General features: G+C 46.5%; 1 protein-coding gene across 3 annotated transcripts; it reads left to right on the top strand.

Annotated features, from left to right (window-relative positions):
- The first annotated feature begins 981 nt into the window (after nt 1-981).
- Nucleotides 982-13,046, top strand: LOC144529760 (zinc finger protein 646). 3 transcript variants are annotated; one of them, XM_078269037.1, is made up of 5 exons: nt 982-1,159; nt 5,197-7,946; nt 8,752-9,861; nt 9,946-10,041; nt 11,916-12,007. In XM_078269037.1, the coding sequence occupies exons 2-4, from the start codon at nt 5,398-5,400 to the stop codon at nt 10,022-10,024; spliced, it is 3,738 nt and encodes a 1,245-aa protein (XP_078125163.1). In that variant the 5' UTR covers nt 982-1,159; nt 5,197-5,397; the 3' UTR covers nt 10,025-10,041; nt 11,916-12,007. The 3 variants fall into 3 exon arrangements, with proteins under 3 accessions (XP_078125163.1, XP_078125164.1, XP_078125162.1); XM_078269038.1 differs by having other exon boundaries at nt 8,752-9,796; XM_078269036.1 differs by lacking the exon at nt 9,946-10,041 and having other exon boundaries at nt 11,918-13,046.
- Nucleotides 13,047-18,416: the final 5,370 nt, after the last annotated feature.

Raw genomic sequence — 18,416 nt, forward strand, 5'->3', positions numbered from 1 at the left:
TTTTTTGCAGAGTATTTGAAGCGGATGGTTGTTGATGAAAACAACGCATGTGTGTGCACAGAGCCGGGTTATTTATTTTAATATTTCTGCACGGTGTGTGTGTGTGTGTGTGAATCCAACCGGAGGCACTTTGACCCCCACAAACACAGTGAAACGTGTCCAGTGTGTTGTGTGGATTGATCGCAGTTTGTCTTTTTGTTGTGTGACTCGGTTTGTTTACATTATGTGAAGCTTTTAGAGGAAGAGAAAAAATGAGAGGGAGCGAGAGAGAGGGTTTTGATTGGCTGCTGTTGAGAGCTCTGATTTAAATCCGTATAAATATGTAGAGCTGGGGAAAAAAAAGTAAATTTAATGTAAAGACAGGTCAACTGGTGTGATGTCAGCTTGTTAAATATGAATATTGTTCTAGTTTCTTCTCTCCTCTGTGACAGGAACCTGAATATCTTTGAGTTGTGGACAAAACAAGACATTTGAGGACGTCACAAAAAGCATCCAAAACGTTGACAAAACAACAGAAACAAGCTGGGGGGGAAAAAATAGACCAAAAAACATAGAAAAAGGAGCTTATGAGGTACAGAGCCATTTCTATCACTCTGATGAGGTAGTAAAGATGTTTGAGGACCCCCCCCCCAACAGAAACATGAAGATTATATTGAAGAAGATATTTTTTTCTTCTTTTTATAATTTGTTATGTATTTTATTTTAATACTTTTTAAGTTATCCTTTTGTATATATTTTGAGAGGGTTATTATTATTATTTTTTAAATGCTTTCATATTATAAATGAATTGCTTTTCAATTAAAAAAATAATTCCAACCAACGAAGGCGACTACTAGCCAACGCACACGCATACAAAATACACACAGACACACACACACACACAACTAGCCAATCAGAGGCCGAGCAGGGCGGGACATTCCTTCGTCGTCCTAGGCAACGCAGCTTCGCCTCCGCTCCGGCTAGCAGCGGCAGCGGCAGGAAGTATGTTGTCGAATCGGCGGTAGAGAGGCGGCGGAGAGGGGAAACAGCCAAGAGCCAAAAGTCGGTGTTTGAAGAGGAGGGGGAGAAAATAAAACATGCCGAATCCGTGAAACTTCAACGTTTTTGCACCTCCACGCTGCGCATCGTTCACCGTGCGGGCGCAGAGGCCGATTGAGGGGTAAGTGTGGAGCGGAAAAAAACAGCTTGAAAAGGAGGGTGGGTTTTTTTTCAATCAACGGCCGGGGCCGCGAGATCTTTGTGTAGCTCCGGGCTAGCTGCTGGGATGCTAACCTGTCCTCGCGCTCACCCACACACACTTCATGTACTTTAACACACATCTCAGTCGTGTAACCGACTCCGTTAGCTTCGTGTTGGGGTTGTTTGTTGCTTTTGTTTACCATTTCCAACCTCTGGTTTTACCCTCCTTTCTCTCCTCGCGGCGGGGGATGCTAACTAGCGTTAGCGCGGCCCGCGAATCTTCACCCGTCTTTCACGTCATGAACGCGAAACGCTCTTTTTTTTTCTACACAGCCTACATTCATTAACGTGACTCTTACTATTGTGTGTGTGTTGTTTTTAACGGCTATCTGTAGCATGTAGTTGTAGCCAGCGGGTTGTGTTTGTGTGGTTAAAAAAGAAAAAAAAAGAAGCTAACCCGTTAGCATGTTAGCATGGGGGAAAATGGCTTGCCGCTCGAAAGCCATTTTCCGATGAAATGGGGTCTCAGTGAAAGTGGGCCGATGGCTGCAGGTGTTGTCCCTCCATCGTGTCGGAAACACATCGCTAACACCGGCCGCTTTTACACGGCTAACTTCCCCCCCACCGTCTTGTGCTCCCTTTTCCCGGCCGCGCTTCGGCGTCGCTCCCCCGGTTAAAAGATGGGAGTCTTTCCGAAGCAAATGTCCGCCGTGTTTCGGTGAAGATGCCCCGCTTTTGTCCCCGATAGATTCATGCATACTGGGGCTGACGACGGGCCAAGGTCAGGGAGGTTTTGCTGCGGCTGTGCTGGCTCTTTCTGTGTCACAGAAACTGTAATTATAGACAGTGAAATGTGAGCTTTTTTGCAGAGTATTTGAAGCGGATGGTTGTTGATGAAAACAACGCATGTGTGTGCACAGAGCCGGGTTATTTATTTTAATATTTCTGCACGGTGTGTGTGTGTGTGTGTGTGTGAATCCAACCGGAGGCACTTTGACCCCCACAAACACAGTGAAACGTGTCCAGTGTGTTGTGTGGATTGATCGCAGTTTGTCTTTTTGTTGTGTGACTCGGTTTGTTTACATTATGTGAAGCTTTTAGAGGAAGAGAAAAAATGAGAGGGAGCGAGAGAGAGGGTTTTGATTGGCTGCTGTTGAGAGCTCTGATTTAAATCCGTATAAATATGTAGAGCTGGGGAAAAAAAAGTAAATTTAATGTAAAGACAGGTCAACTGGTGTGATGTCAGCTTGTTAAATATGAATATTGTTCTAGTTTCTTCTCTCCTCTGTGACAGGAACCTGAATATCTTTGAGTTGTGGACAAAACAAGACATTTGAGGACGTCACAAAAAGCATCCAAAACGTTGACAAAACAACAGAAACAAGCTGGGGGGAAAAAATAGACCAAAAAACATAGAAAAAAGCAACAAAACAAGACATTATGGACATCCCAAAAACATCTAAAATAAATAAAAAGAAGAGGTTTTATCCCTCCCCAAAGGAAATGATAAGAACTGAGATAAAACAAAGCCCTAACTGAGCAGCTTTGTATGAGATGTGTTTAAAAAAAATAAAATGTTTTTACTGTAGCTACACACAACATTTCTGTTTTTTTATTACGGAACAACGTCTAGGTCATGAGCTGCAAGAACTTTTCCTGTTATTTCAGGGATTTATTTCAGTGCAGACTTTGTTTATTGGCTGCTGGAATTCACTTTTTTACTCTAAAAGCCAGATTATTCATTCTTTAGATCAGGGGTGTCAAACTCAAATAGACAGTGGGCTGAAATAAAATAAAAAAACTGGGTCCAAGTCGAGGGCCGGACATATTCAATATTTATTATGAACTTGAGTTTTACACATATGGAATCTGAAAGCGGCCTAAAGCTTTGGCCTATTGGCTTCGCCTTAGTTTTACACATATAGAATCTGAATTTCTTATGTCTCTCTTTCTTTCTGCAGCTTTACCAGAGTAAAATTCCAATGAAAACATTTCACACAGGCCAACAACAAAACACTAATTTCCTTCAATGAAAATCCAAACATACAACTTTTAACAGTCCCAAGCATTACCAAGAGAAAAGTGCAAAAAGGAAAACCTACGCTACATTGAAGCTCAGTTTACTGCACTGTGACGTGCCCTGGCTCAACGTTCTGGGCCCTGTAGAAAGGCATTTTCTATGGGCCCCTTCCCGCATCCACAGCTATCCCGGAAGGTGTTCGTCAGTGAGACAAACTCCTGTGTGATGTTTAGTTCAACTTGGTTACAGAGAGAAGTTGTTCACATAGGTCTGTGCTACCAAACATAGAGAACATTTGAGCACGCAGCTGGGGCATTGTGTCAGGGATGAAACACAGTGTCATATTTTGACTTGAGCGTGTCACTTACGTTGGAGTTCGATCAGCTCCATTTGGAGGTCGGTGGGTGCGCTTTCCACGTCAACTGCAGACGGATAAAGTCTCTGCTATCTATGCCGAGCAAACTGTGCACCTGGGAACACGGGCACCTGCTCTTTCATAGTTTGGCAGCATGGGAAACGGCACACGTTTTCTCGCAGCTTTTGCATCTCCCACAGACTCATGCATATCAGTGATCACGTGACCCCGCCCCTGAAGCTGCAGGTTGAGCGCATTGAGAGGGCTCGTAATGTCACACAGAAACGCCCATTCAAGAGAGCTGTGTCAGACAGATACAATTTACCTTAAACCTGTGCGTGTGACTGTGTGTGTGTGTGCGACTCTGTGCGTGTGACTGCGTGGGTGACTGCGTGCGTGCGATTGCGTGCGACCGCAAAGTTTTGAGTGAATTCCAGGATACATCTTTTAATATATCACTGTCATGTGACCCAGATGATGTAGTAACACAAATCCACAGCTTATAAAGTAATATCCATTTTCTGCAGGTTTTTTATGAATGAAATGTTGTATAAATCAGGCTGTACCTGATGTCTGAACAAAGCGCTGTGTGTACATCTTCAGAGTATAAATAGTGTTTCCCCTGGGTTTATTGAAGACATATTTAGCAGAGGGGTTTCAGGGTCTTTCCTCAAAAAAAATTTGATGTTTTTCAATAAAGAAAATATGCCATTCGACATAATTTTGGACCATTGTTATCACCATATGTGTAAAACGGTGGAAAAGCTAGAGCAGATTATACATAAACAACACTCAAAAAGCTTAAAGACAAAACTTCTACAAGAAATCCAACTACAATCATCTGAAATAAGTCTTAGTTTGTTTTTTCTGTTGTCCTCGGGTCAAATTTGACCCTCAAAGTTTCTACATCATACATTTGGATTTCTTTTAACCAAATTGCCCCAAAATGACATGGGTAGTTCCACAAGACGCTCTTCACAAAGGAAATTAAAGGATCAGATCTCTACTTTCATAGAATGTCGTATTTAATTATATTATAGCATTATCCTGACTAAACTTTGACCTTCATTCCTCTGATCTTAACACATGAGTCAAAATCATTCATAATTTCTGCTTTTTCTTACACAAAAAGTAGAATATTTCATATAAAAGAGGTTTATCGACCATTAATTCCAAAAAAATAATTGTAAAACTAGTGCAAATAAATAGGTCTAGTGTTGAATAACTGGTGTTAATGGGAAAAAAAGTGCCGAAAACGTTGAAATATGTGACAAAAAAAGCAACATAAACGTAAAAACAGTGTCTCAAAGAGTGTTAATTTTGACCCGGGAGGAAGATATTCACACTTTTATGCTTTCAACATTTGACTTTTGAGACGTTTGACATTTGTTTTCAGTATTGTTCATTTGATTTTTTTCGAACAGTTTTTTTTCGATGTTTTTCCTTGACTTTGGGCAAGTAGAACTTTGTTCTAACTTTCCCGACCGGACAAGTGAAAAAAAGCCTTAGCGTTGAACCCTGACAGATAATCGGGGTTATGATTTTTAGCCAGATTTTATTAGTTAACTTAAACTGTTGAAACGGGGTGTGAAGTTGCTCTTTAAGTAACCCTCTTCTTTTTGTCTTCTTCTTGTCTCCACAGTGGTTCCTCATTGGGTGGCCCTGCCGCCTCCCGAGGTGGGCCCTGATTGGCTGGACCTACACTAAGGAGAAAAAGGCCGCCTTCGCTGCCCCCCCAGCTGAAGAGCTAAGCCCCGCTGTTTTCCTCCTCTCCTCCCTAACGTCACTGTTCATTTCTATGTTGTGAACCGTGACTCCCTCTAAACGTTTGCTTTAGAGTACTATGGCAATGCATGATATGAGTCGTGCCAAGGGTTTCCCCTGTAAAGAGTGTGATATGGTGTGTCCGAGTACTCCAAGTCTACTAGAGCATATGAAAGCACATTATCAGCAAGAAGAGAACGGACGTTTTGAGTGTGAGCAGTGTGGACGAATTTACAAGCACGCAGCTAGCCTCGCCAATCATAAAAAATCTCACGAAGTCGGTTCATTCCAGTGTCCAGTTTGTACGCGTACGCTGCCCAACGCAGTAGCTCTGAAGAACCACCTACGTATCCATACGTTGTCCCCGAGTAGTGCACACACAGAGGAAGAGGGGGAAGAAGTACCCGAAGAAGGGGGCCACGACGAGAGGGACTACGGTCTCGCCCAAGACCTCTCAGACGGGTTTGGGCGCTCCCATTTGAATAACAGTTTGGGACACAGTGTCCTGCAGAGCCACCAGACAGGCGACCACGGAAAAAAAGGCTCCCCTGAAACCGAAGAAGCTTGGGACAGGCCGTTCAAGTGCGACCAGTGCGACCGAACGTACCGGCACCACGGCAGCCTGGTGAACCACAAGAAGTGTCACCAGCAAGGAACTTTTAAGTGCTCTGTGTGTTTCAAACAATTCAGCAACCTGGCTGCACTAAACAGCCACGAGAGAACTCACTCGAAGTTCAAGACGCCCGGGGCGTCTATGGTGAGCGGCAGCGGCGCCGGCACACAGTCGTCCCAGAGCGACGACACTGCTTCGTGTTTCTGCCACCTGTGCCAGATCTCGCTGCCAAGTAAGACAGACTTTCAGGAGCACATCTTGCTTCACAACGCGGCCTCGCCTTCCCTCGGCCTGCCGCGCAGTTTCCCAGGCATCATGCCGCACAATCTGAGCGCCGTCCGATCCCCGGCGTACACCCCCGCCCTGGGGGACCCTCTGCCCCTGCCACCCTTGCCCAGTGACAAAAGAGGCCCCTATGATCCCATAATGGGTCCTCCGGTGAACAACCCCATTTACACGTGCGCATACTGTGGCGCGGGACACCCAGATCTGGAGACTTTGAAAGTCCACTATTTGACTCACGATCCCCACCCGGGCGCCCACGGCCAGGACAGCTCCATCCTTAACTCAGACGCGCTAAGCTCTGGTTCCCAGGGCTCCGTGTCTTCTCCCTCCGGAGGCCGTGTGCCCCATGCCAATTCTCCAGACGACGGAGAGCGGCGCTTTAAGTGTGGAGAGTGTGGCAAAAGCTACCGGCACGCAGGAAGCCTGGTGAACCACAAACGCTGCCATCAGACGGGCCACTACCAGTGCACCATCTGCTGCAAGCAGTACCCTCATTTGGCGGCGCTGCACAGCCACCTGCGAAGCCACAAGGGGCGCTCTTCCAACCAGTCGATTAACGACAGCAACGACTGGCTGTCTCCAGAGCCCCTCACTCTGGACTCGCAGCAGAGCTACGTCCAGGAGGGCAGCGGCGCCACCACCCCAATCTCCCTGCCGGGGAATCTGGGTGACGGTAACCACTTTGTTCCAGACGGCGGCCACAGCAGCGGGCTGGACTCTCTGGAGTTCCACGATCGCTTCGACGGCAGCTCGCTCTCCCAGAGCAACGCCTCTCACCGTCAGGCCGACAGACACGTGTGCGCCGACTGCGGCCAGATGTATGGAGACGTATCTGGCATCAAGTCGCACCTGTGTCCCCGCCGAGGCCAGCAGCCCCAGCAGCAGAGCACCATGTCCAACGGTTTCCTGGCGAGCATGAACTACCACAGCTCCGGTGGAACCTCACTGCCCGCCGGAAGCTCCAGCAGCCTGAAAGAAGGTAGCGGTGGCGGCGGCAGCGGCAGCGGGCAACGCCAATACTCCCAGAGCGGGGGCAAGAGAATGGGCAGCAACGACAAAGATGACGACGACGACGGAGAAGTGTATCAGTGTTCGGTGTGCGGCAACCACTACGCCAGCCTCCGAGCCCTCAGGAGCCACTTGCGCAGCCACGCCAACAACCCAACCGGGCCGGGACCGTCCAACCTGGAGCAGGAGTGGAGGATGATCTGCTCCACCTGCGGCCAGAGCTTCGCCAGGAAGCAAGATCTCTTGAACCACCAGTTGGTCCACGGCCCCCAAAGGCCGGACGGCCAGCAACAGGGCATCGTGGGCAGTGCGGCCAACGGCAACGACAAAATGGACGGACGCAACCACATCTGCGTCGACTGCGGGATGTTCTTTGCCGACCGCCACCACCTCATCACTCACCTGTGCCCCGGGAAGAATCGGGGCGGCTCGCTGAGCAAGCAGGGCCTGAACGGAGCCAAAGGGATGTCCGGGGGTGAGGGCGGCGGGGTTGCCGGAGGAAGCCGTGACGTCGGCGGCGACGGACGCAGGCCTCTGGTCGACCAAAGCGAGAAGCCACACAAATGTGACCAGTGCGGACGCGGATACAGACACCCCTGCTCCCTCCTGAACCACAAGAAGTCCCATAAGACCGGTGTCTTCCGCTGCTTGGTGTGCCAGAAACGCTACTACAATCTGCTGGCACTCAAGAATCACCAAAGGACCCACTTTGATCTAAAGAGGTAGGGCCGCCATTCTGTATGCTTTTGATTTTGTGAAGATTAGGGCCGCGCGATGCGAAGGAAATATATGCGATAACATGTTTGAATATCTTGATATTACTTATAAATTACATTACGTATAACAAGAAAAAGTAACTAAGTCACTTTCAAATGAGCTCCTTTTTAGTTTTACTTTAATTTTCTTTTGTTTTATAAGTCAAAGTTCATGAACGTAATACTACTTTTACGTAGGGCAGTGATAAAAATGTTTGAATATCCAGATAAAGATATAACTTAAATGAACCACTATTATTCTGCAGTGTTCTGCTAAAATACAACAGTCTGTTGAGTGTAAAACCAATGAAAGCAAATCATTTCCAACCTTCTTTATTGAACAAATAAAGAAGACAGTTAACATTTTAAAGTGCAGTTTTCTGCTGATATTTTCATTCAACTTACTCAATTAGTGTCTTTTGCAATGTGTGTTTATTTACATTTGTCCTGTAGGGTTACATTGCAGCTCGTTTCTCGCTTAATACTGGACCATTTTCAGAGATTGTTGTTGTTCCCAGTTCTTAGACACAAAAACATGGAAAGTCCAGAGTTGATTAAAAAGGTAACTTAGGTAACTTTTTTTTTTTTAAAGTTGATATCAGGACTGCCAACCTTATTAGGAGTTTCAGTACTGGGTCATAATGCCTTAAATTAGCCTCCACAAAAGCTCATGTTTATTGCCCCCGCTGCCCTGATGTTTAAAGTTGATACGTTTCATGTATTTACAGATATTCTGTTGTGTTTCCTTCACATTCGCCCCTTTTTACTGCAGGCACAAGTGTGAAGAATGTGGCAAAGCGTTCAAGATCCAAAAGCAGCTGATCAACCACCTCCGTCTCCACGAGGAGCACCGAGCCAAAGGTCTTGTCCGTACCGGACCCAACGGTTCCCGCTTCCAGCAGGCTGGCCCATCCCACATGCAGGCTATGAGAGGAGAATCTTCAAAGGGACAGGGGATGGGCGTCAAGTACAGCCACCAAGGCTTCAAAAAGCCCTACTCTTCAGCCGGGACCTCCCGGCCCCAGAAGTTTGACCCCTCTGAAACTGGGCGGCGGCCTTTTGCCTGCGACGAATGCGGCAAGACGTACCGACACGCAGGCAGCCTGGCCAATCACAAGAACCTCCACAAAATCGGGGAGTACCACTGCAATGTTTGCAACTCAACCTACCCCAACCGGCTGGCGATGAAAAACCATCTGCGCCTCCACTTCGCCCAGAAGAAGCACAACTGCCAGGAGTGCGGCAAGGGCTTCCGCACCCAGAGGCAGCTGGCCACCCACACTACGGCGGGCCTGTGCAAAGGGCCGCAGGGCCCCGGCGCCCAGATGGATTTTGAGTGTGACGGCTGCTGCGAAGGCTTTGCCACAGCCGACGAACTGGCAGCCCACGACTGCCCGGCCCAGCACCTGCCGTCGTCCTCCTCCACCAACAGCTCCGCCAACATCAGCATGGAGAGAAGCTCGGTGGACCTGGACTCTGACGAGAGACCCTACGCCTGCGACCTGTGCAGCTGCGCCTACAAACACGCCAGCTCCCTGCTGAACCACAAGCACACCCACAAGACGGGCAACTTCCGGTGCAACTTCTGTGACAAGCCGTATACCAACTACATGGCGCTGCGCAACCACATGCGCATTCACACGCAGCGGAAGAAGCACATCTGCCACACGTGTGGGAAAGCCTTCCGGCTGGCCAGGTTCCTCCGAAACCACCAGAAGGTCCATGAGGAGGGCGCCACCCCGTTCGGCTGCCCCACCTGTGGGAAGAGTTTCCAGGGGAGGTCCGGCCTAGCCAGGCACCGCTGCGGGGACAACCAGGTAGGCATGGAAGTCAGGAGGAAGGCCGCTGCACCCCCGGGAGAGGGCGAGGAGTGTCGGTACACGTGAGTTCTCGTCAGTTGTTTGTGATTCTTCGAAGTTGAAAAAAATAGTGAAGATAAATTTAGGTCTCTACGTGTCTATTACAGGTATATGATCTCCAATCCGGCTTCCTTGGGACCATACGCGTGCCGGAATTCGGATTTTTCTGAAGTGTGGACAAATTGAATTAGTGGAGAGACCAGATAAGTCAACCCCGTTTGCTTTCAGTTAGCATATAACACACACCTGAGTTTTATTTAGGCTGCCTACATGTTTAGATGTGTTGTTTTTTTAATGCTTTGCTTTCTTAGCTTAACTTTGACACAGATTTAAGCATTTTGTGTGTTAGCATATTAGCTAAATTTAAAGTACTGATGTTTGTTCCTTGCTCGTGTTAATGATTTGAATTGTAGTCTTTGATTTGTTTGTGTTTTGTATCATGATACTGGCCAGTTATTAGAACAGAAATGCAGTTATGTGATGGGGTTTCTTACATTTTGATTGATGTGTTGGCAAAACTGAAATCCCAGAGAAGATTAGGAAGTATTTGGAGCTAGCTGCACTGCACACGTCCAGAGGTTTTTAATCTCAACAGTCTCAAGGATTCTTTACAACAACCACAGTCCGGCACGGTAGAGGTTTCTCTGGGCACGTTTGATGCATCTTTCATCGAAGGCTGCGACACAAGGTCTTTTGAATTTGTTTCCCAGATGCGTAAGAAACCGTTTTGAAGCTTGTGTGTAAATCTGTGCAGTGCAGGGAGCTGCAGATACCTCCCAGTCCCCCCCGACATGAATCCCTGTTGTTTGTCCATAGTTTCTCCCCTGTCCCTCCCTCCCCCTCTGACCCTGTAGAAATCATAACTTTATCTGGTGCACCACTTTGTTGTAGTCTTCCTTTTTTAAAAGCTATAAGCCGGATTTCAGATCATATACCTGTATGTACAACATCTTAGACGTAGGGTTGGGTACCAAAACCAATGTCACGAGATGTTCTGATACTTTTTTTCTTTCCTTCCCGATAGCCGAACTCTTTGTATCGGCAGATGCTAGGGGGTGTAACAATACGGAGACAACGATCTGGGTCCATATTAGGGCCGGGGCGATGTGCTTTTGTCCCGATTCAATTCTTTCCCTGATACATGGGTGCAGATTGGATTTGTGTTGCGGTTTTCATTTATTGCGATTCTAGAAGTATTGCGTGCGTGCGTGTACGTATGTACGTGTGTGTGTGTGTGTGTGTGTGTGTGTGTGTGTGTGTGTGTGCGTGCGTGCGCGCGTGCGGCTGGGCATGCGTCTGTGTGTGTGTCTCTGTTGACCAGAGAATCGATATATTGAATCTTGATCAAACTTAGCCGATACGAGCTTCAGAGAAATACCAGCTGTTCTGATAATCTATTAATTGGTTTGAGAGTGAAGAAACTGAATTAAATCAATTATCAAAATAGTTGGCGATTCATTTAATAGTTGACAGCTAACCCATTAATCCAGAAAATAATCCACCGTGGAAATGATCGTTAGTCGCAGCCGTAGATAAATGGACAGATGAAGAGAGAGAGAGGTGTGTGTGTATTGGTCTGTGAAGAGAAATCATGCACCACTCTGACAGTGTGATGGAAAACCCAACCACAACATCTGAGACCAACACACAGAGTACAAAGAGACTGACAAAAACGTTGAAAAGGCGACAAACTATTATGTTGTCGACTATCGTTTTGTCTTTTTGTCTTTTTTTCTTCTTTTTAAGTATCGTTTGAGCGTCGGTTTTGGGGGGGGTGGGGGGGCAAAGGATACCCAACCCTACTTATATGATGAGCGGTGAAAATATTTCAATAACTCTAAATTGAAAGTGGTAACCAGTAACTGAGATTAATGTGGAAACAACAGTTAGAATAAACTGCCATCTTCAGTTTCTAATCTCTTCCTCTTTCTCTCTACGTCTCTCCCTCTGTCTCTCTCTCCCCCCCTCCCTCCTCTCTCCCTCTCTGTCCCCCTCTCTCTCTCTCTCTCTCTCCCCCCCCCCTCCCTCCGTCTCTCTCCCCTCCCCCCGTGTTGTTTCTTCCCGTTTGTCTCTGCACAGATGTGATCAGTGCGGCCGCTCCTACCGCCACGCCAGCTCCCTCCTCAACCACAAGAACACCCACACCGTCGGCATCTACCACTGCGCCGTGTGCCTCAAGACCTACTCCAACCTGCTCGCCCTGAAGAACCACCGCCGCATCCACTCAGAGACGCGCCGCCACCGTTGCCACGACTGTGGCAAGGCCTTCCGCGTCTCCTCGCAGCTCTACAACCACCGCCGCGTCCACCAGAAGCAGCGCGAGCTGACGTGCCGCTCCTGCCAGCGCGCCTTCCCCACGCAGGCCAGCTTCCGGCTTCACATGGAGATCACGCACGGCCAGACGCCGCCGCCGCCCCGCCAGCCCAGGCCCCAGCAGCCCCGCCCGGGGGGCTCCCAGGACCTGGGCTGGGGGTCCGGCCTGGACCTCACCTTGATGCAGGAGCAGGGACTTGGCCACGGCGGCGCTGCGGCAGCGCCTAGAGGCCGCGGCGAGGCCGTGAAATCCCACGCCTGCGATCAGTGTGGGCGCTCGTACCGCCACGCCAGCTCGCTGCTCAACCACAAGAACAGCCACAAGACCGGCACCTACTTCTGCAACTCCTGCCAGAAGGAGTTCCCCAACCTGATGTCCCTGAAGAACCACCGGCGGATCCACACCGAGCCCAAGCGCTACCAGTGCCCCGACTGCGGGAAGTCCTTCCGCGTCTCCACGCAGCTCATCTGCCACCGCCGCATCCACACCAAGGAGAAGCCCTTCTCCTGCCAGCAGTGCGACAAACACTTCTCGTCCAAGTCCAACCTGAGGCACCACATGAAGGTGCACTGGAGCGGCTCGGCGGCGCCCCCTCGCATGGCCATGGCGGCGCCCAACTTCCTGGGTATGCCCGGCGGCCCCTTCATATAACTTAAGGGAAGAGGGAGGGGAGGGGGTCCCATTCCCGTGGACCGCAGTGTGGGACTTCATTTCTGAACAGATGGGTTTGGTAGTAAAGAACGAGAGAGAAATAATAATGTTTAGATACACAAGATATAAAAGATAATTTAGCAAGTGAAGACGGTCTTCAGTATCAACCAGTGATGGTTGTTTTACATCTTTTCTTTTAAAGTATTCCGACTTTTATTGTGAAAATGTGATTTTTTTTCTTCTTTTTTTTCTTTTTTTCTCTCAATATTCTGACATTTATCTAAAATATTCTGACCCCACCCTCAAAATATTCAAAAACATTTTCTCAAAATATTCTGACATTTATTGTGAAAATATTTGTTTTCCTTTTTAAAAGATCTGACTTTTTCACTAAAATATTCCAAAAGTTAAATTTGAGGGTCAAAATCAGAGTAATTGGAGGGGGAAAAAAGTAATATTTTCACAATAAAAGTGAAAATAAAAATAAAATTTGGCGTGTGCCTACTACTTGGTGCACATCAGAATAACACTGGCTAACAGTAAATCTGCTGGTTGACACGTCCTGTAAAGAGAGGACAACACGGCCTACAGTAAAGAGTCTCCATGATACACATGTGTGTCAGAAGTTGTTAGTAGAGGAGGGAGGGGGGGAGACAGTATCTTCCATGGGTCAAACATGTCCATTTAATGATAATTATACCTCTCAAGTTTTTTCTGCAATTCGAAAACCGGCACTGCCCTTAAAACATGCATTCATTTTGTCCTGTATGGGGACATGCATAGTTCAAACAAAAATGCAGAGCAGCAGAAGTGCCATCGGTACATGGTGAAACATTAAAATATTCCAGCATGTGGAACTTTCTTGAGGTTAAGCGCAAATCGGTTTACAAGAAGACTGTCAACAACTCCTAATTTGGGGAAACTGGCTCCTTTCAAAGAGTTTTGGGTGTTTTATAGTTCCTGGCCTGCTATTCACGGACGGTCATTTTTTGGCATTTAGTTTCCAAGCCGTCTTTGGTTGATACCTGGTCGGCATCATGAAACGTCTAAACATTATTAGTCTCTCTCTCCGTTCACTACCGGACACATCTTAACTGAAATAAAGTCCCCACGGTGGACACAGGAAGGGGCGGGACTTCACCTCTCTATGGGGAGGGGGGGGGGGCGGTGCGGTCACATGCCAAGGTGCCAAAACATAGATGTTCCTCCCGCTCACCCTCCTCTTCCTCGTTTTATATATATATATATATATATATATATTGTGTGTGTGGCTGTAATGTGTGTGTGTGTGGTCCTGCATGACTGAACATGTATACAAAGCAGGACACAAAATGGACGCTACACACACAGACTGAAAATGGATGCTACACACACACAGACTGAAAATGGATGCTACACACACACACAGACTGAAAATGGATGCTACACACACACTCTGTTTCCTAAGCTTTCCCGAGCCGAGGCTACGGACGTCTCCCCCCGAGATGCTGGTTGTAGTTGTGTCCTGCGCAGACTGTGACTGACAGACTGTAGACAGACAGAAAAGGCGGGATGTAGTTGTGTATTTAAACATGCACGGACTTCACTATACACCTGTCTGGCTCCCCACCGCTGCATGCCGCCCCCGTTAAAAAGCCGGCGTGTTTGACTCTTTCTCCGGAGCTGCAGCGGCTGTTTGGTGAAAAGACTGCCTACGGCAGACCAAACGGACCGTGTTCGCCGGCGATGCAGACTGCAGGATTTAGCAGTGGACTGATTTAGCAGACGCCAAAACGGAATCGGCGGCGATCCCGAGTGAAGGTCTGCAGAAGTTAGCGGACTGTCTTTCTGCTTGTTTTTGGGGAGCGCAGATATGGAGATGTGTTGGCTCGTGACAAAGACTGCCGAGTCGTGTGTTGGCGGTCGCGGCTGTGAGGGTCTGGACTAAAAGGAAAGTGTGATGCTGTGTTTTCAGAGACATCTTGTTCATTTCAAACCCCCCCCCCAGCAGGAGCTGATTGGTCCCGAGTTGGTTTCTCTGTGTTCTTCTCCGCCTCCATCCTCCCAGCTTCCGACGGTGTTTAGAGGAAGTTTTGTCTGTATGAAATCTACCCGTGGCCTTTGTCACAATGTTTTTAAACCCATATACTGACCGAGTCGGTCCAAAACAAAGTGTTTTTAGCGGACGTGCTGGGAAGAGACGGGAGGCGCTTGGTTTGTTTTTCCTTGTGTGTGTGTCTGTTGGTTTTGGAGGGAGGCAGCAAAGACTTGTGGGAGCTTTTAGGAGTGAAGACGGGACGCGTGGGTCTGCTTTAAGTGTGTGTGCTCGTGTGTTTCTCTCTCATGAGTTTGATTTATTGCAGCTTCTCACACACACACACAGATTCAACAGACGAATGAATGAGTAAGTTGTTTTGGTCTCTTTAAAAAAAGGATGTCGAGTTACGGTTTCCAAGATCAAAAAGTAAGTTATGTTTTTAAACTTTGAAGCCAGTGAGAAGTTAGAATTGGTCTTCTTTAACCCTCCCGTTGTCCTCGGGTCAAATCTGACCCATTTTCGAAAAGGTTTCTATATCAGACATTTTGGGTTTCTATTAGAGATGTTCCAATACCAGCGTTTTAGGCAGTATCGGAGCCGATACCGCCTAAAACGCTGGTATCGGTATCAGGAAGTACTGGAGTTTATACACCGATCCAATTACGTAATAAAGCCCTGAAGAAAATCTACGTTGAAGTAGTTTATCTTTTTTCCGTTATAACTGACTGTCAAACTGGAGAATAAAAGAATGTTCTGTGGCATTCATGTTTGACAAAGAGTTTAACCTGAGCCAGACCGACAACAAAGATAGAAATAATATCACATCCATACAGAGATAGTAGTATACAGTTGTTAAAATATATGACACACTGGTATTGGATCGGTACTCGGTATCGGCTGATACGCAAGTTCAGGTATCAGAATCGGTATCGGGAAGCAAGAAATGGTATCAGACCATCTCTAGTTTCTATCAACCAAAATGTCCCCAAAAAAAGTACTGTGGACGGTTCCGTACGACGCTCTTCACAAGTAATATAAATGATCAGGTCACTTCTTTCTTTGAATTTGGGTGTTTTATTCAATTTGATAGTATTTGGGGAAAAAATGGATAAAAATAACGAATAAAGTGACAAAAATGACAGAAAATGCTTCAAAAACGTCAGGGGGAAAAAAAACAATAACGTCAAAAAAGCGCAGAAGAAAAGTGACTAATATCGCAGCAGATGTTTGTTTTTTTTAGTTTGGACCGAGGAAAAAGGGGAAATGAAAACAGCATTTAAATCCTAACCGTTAAAATCACCGGGAGGCTCCGGTACCGCCAGACTCTGGGCGGGGAAACGGAGATTCTGTTAAAGTTTATGTTCTGCTTGTTCAGCCAGTTTCTGGTCAGTTGTTCTTTAACACATTAGAACTGCTATTTTCCTGCAGTAAAACACACACACACACAGAGACAGACACACACGCACAAACGTGTTTTGGACTTTTTGGATTATTTTTTACCGAAGTTTGACATTTTTCGATGTATTTTTTTTTCTCAACGTTTTTCACTTTTGGCGGGTTTTTTTTTCTTCGCCTAAAAACAAAAGCAAACAGACATCAAACACACAACTTGTATAGGGGCCAGTAAAAACAAGTAGAATGGGTTAAAAACCTTAACGTTGAACCCCTTGAAGTTCCCCTCCCGCCGACAGCAGCCTCAAAACCATCAAATACCAAATTTAAAAATCTCAACTAAAGGGTGAATGTTTGCAGCTTTTCCTCGTTTTGAATGTGTGTGTGTGTGTGTGTGTGTGTGTGTGTGTGAACCCGTCCCGTCTCAAAGCAAGTGTAGCGTTTGGCTGCAGCAGGTTCTGGGGATTTCAAACCAAAAAGAAAAGGAGAAAGGAACCAGGCAGTAACCAGGCCGGAGCAGAGCAGCCACCGTGTATAAATAGTTGGGCCAGTTTGATTCTGTATCCTAACTTCTGACTGTAATCTCTGCAGCGGCTCTTTTCTAGGACGGAAATCATTGTAGTAATGCATTTATTTATATTATTATTATTATTATTATTGTTATTATTAACACTTGTAATGGATGGCGCTAGTCTTTAGGATGTGTGAGTTTAGAGCTGTGTTGATGTATCCTCCACCCCCACCCCCCTTCCTCTTCCTTTTACCCACAACACCCCTCCCTCGTTGTGCGGAGACGATGAACTCTGAAGATTTAAGAACTGTACCACGGTGATGCAAAAGTGTTTTTTCTTGCCTTTTTAACCAAGTGTTGTTGTGTTGACGGTCTTTCTCAAGTCGAGTCAGTCGAGATTTCCCATCATCCCTCTCTTCGTATTTATCTCTCACCTTCCCGTTTTCACAAGAATCAAACTCGAAACGAAGACACAAAAAAAGAAAAAAGGGACGGTTTGGGGAGCTTCTCCTCTTTGTTCGGAGTGCGTTCACTCATCCTTTTGTTACACGTTCATGGTAAGCCTCTTGTATTTATTGGTGTATTTTAAGTTTTTTGTTCCCTTTTAATTTTGATTTTTTGATTATCGGAAGCCTCTCTCTCTGTCTCTCGCTCTCTCTCTGTCTCTGTGTCTCTCTGTGTCTCTCTCTGTCTGTCTCTCTCTCTCTCTTCTCTCTCTCTCTCTGTCTGTCTCTCTCTCTCTCTTCTCTCTCTCTCTCTGTGTGTCGGCGTTTTTTTTTAAAAAAAGAACAGTTTGTCAGCGTTTTTTCAGCAGCACTGGTGCTAGTTTTAAAACGATTTAAAAAGAAAAAAAAGAAAAGCCGTGCGGTGACCGTTAAGTGCTGTCCGTAGGAGTCGATGTGTGATCTAGAAACACTGAAGTAATAACTGTACATTCTCTATTTTTAATTATTTTTTTTGGGCATCTTCCCTCCGACACCGTGTTTTGATTTATTTTTTTGGGGTTTCCTGCGTTGACACTCTTTCCCCGCCTACATTTCAGCTAGTTTTTAGAGAGAAAAGAAACAGATTTTGGGTTTTTGGAAGAGAGTTACCCCCCCCGGCCCCACCCTTTTTCTTTGATCTGTTTTAACTTTTTGTTTCCATGCATATATATATATGTAATGCTTACTTACTATACACTTTTATAAACTATGTTTTGATAATTCATTTCTTAACAGAAGAACTTGTCCATATACTATAACCCTTACTGCTGAGTACTGAAAATAAATAGCTGAAAAAAACCTGTGTGGAGCTCAGCGTCTTCAATCGGTTTACATTCACACGGCCGTTTTATTAGGGACACAGCGTTTAAAACCAGAGGACTACTAACGGAATGAAAATCTACTCATGAAAGTAAAATATAGGTCATTTAAAACTGACTCAGAGTGAAAGAGTCTTAGTTACTTTTTAACAGCGGGGAGATATAGTTTTTATACACTTATTTAGATTTTAGATTTAACTCAAACCATGAACATAGTATTACACACAGAGACACGCACACACAAAGACAGACGCACACAGACAGAGACAAACAAACGCGTGCGCACATACAGACAGACAGACACACGGACACAGACGCGCACACAGACCTACACACAAAGACAGACACACACAGACACAGAGACAAACAGACGCATGCGCACACACATAC

The sequence above is a fragment of the Sander vitreus genome, chromosome 15 (assembly GCF_031162955.1).
Source record: "Sander vitreus isolate 19-12246 chromosome 15, sanVit1, whole genome shotgun sequence".
In the NCBI taxonomy this organism is placed as follows: domain Eukaryota; kingdom Metazoa; phylum Chordata; class Actinopteri; order Perciformes; family Percidae; genus Sander; species Sander vitreus.

Excerpts from the sequence above, each read along its gene's own strand:
- LOC144529760 (XM_078269036.1), top strand. The coding sequence starts at position 5,398 with ATGGCAATGCATGATATGAGTCGTGCCAAGGGTTTCCCCTGTAAAGAG. Across the intron at positions 7,947-8,751 it reads ACCCACTTTGATCTAAAGAG|GCACAAGTGTGAAGAATGTG; the intron begins GTAGGGCCGCCA and ends TTTTTACTGCAG. Across the intron at positions 9,862-11,917 it reads GGCGAGGAGTGTCGGTACAC|ATGTGATCAGTGCGGCCGCT; the intron begins GTGAGTTCTCGT and ends GTCTCTGCACAG.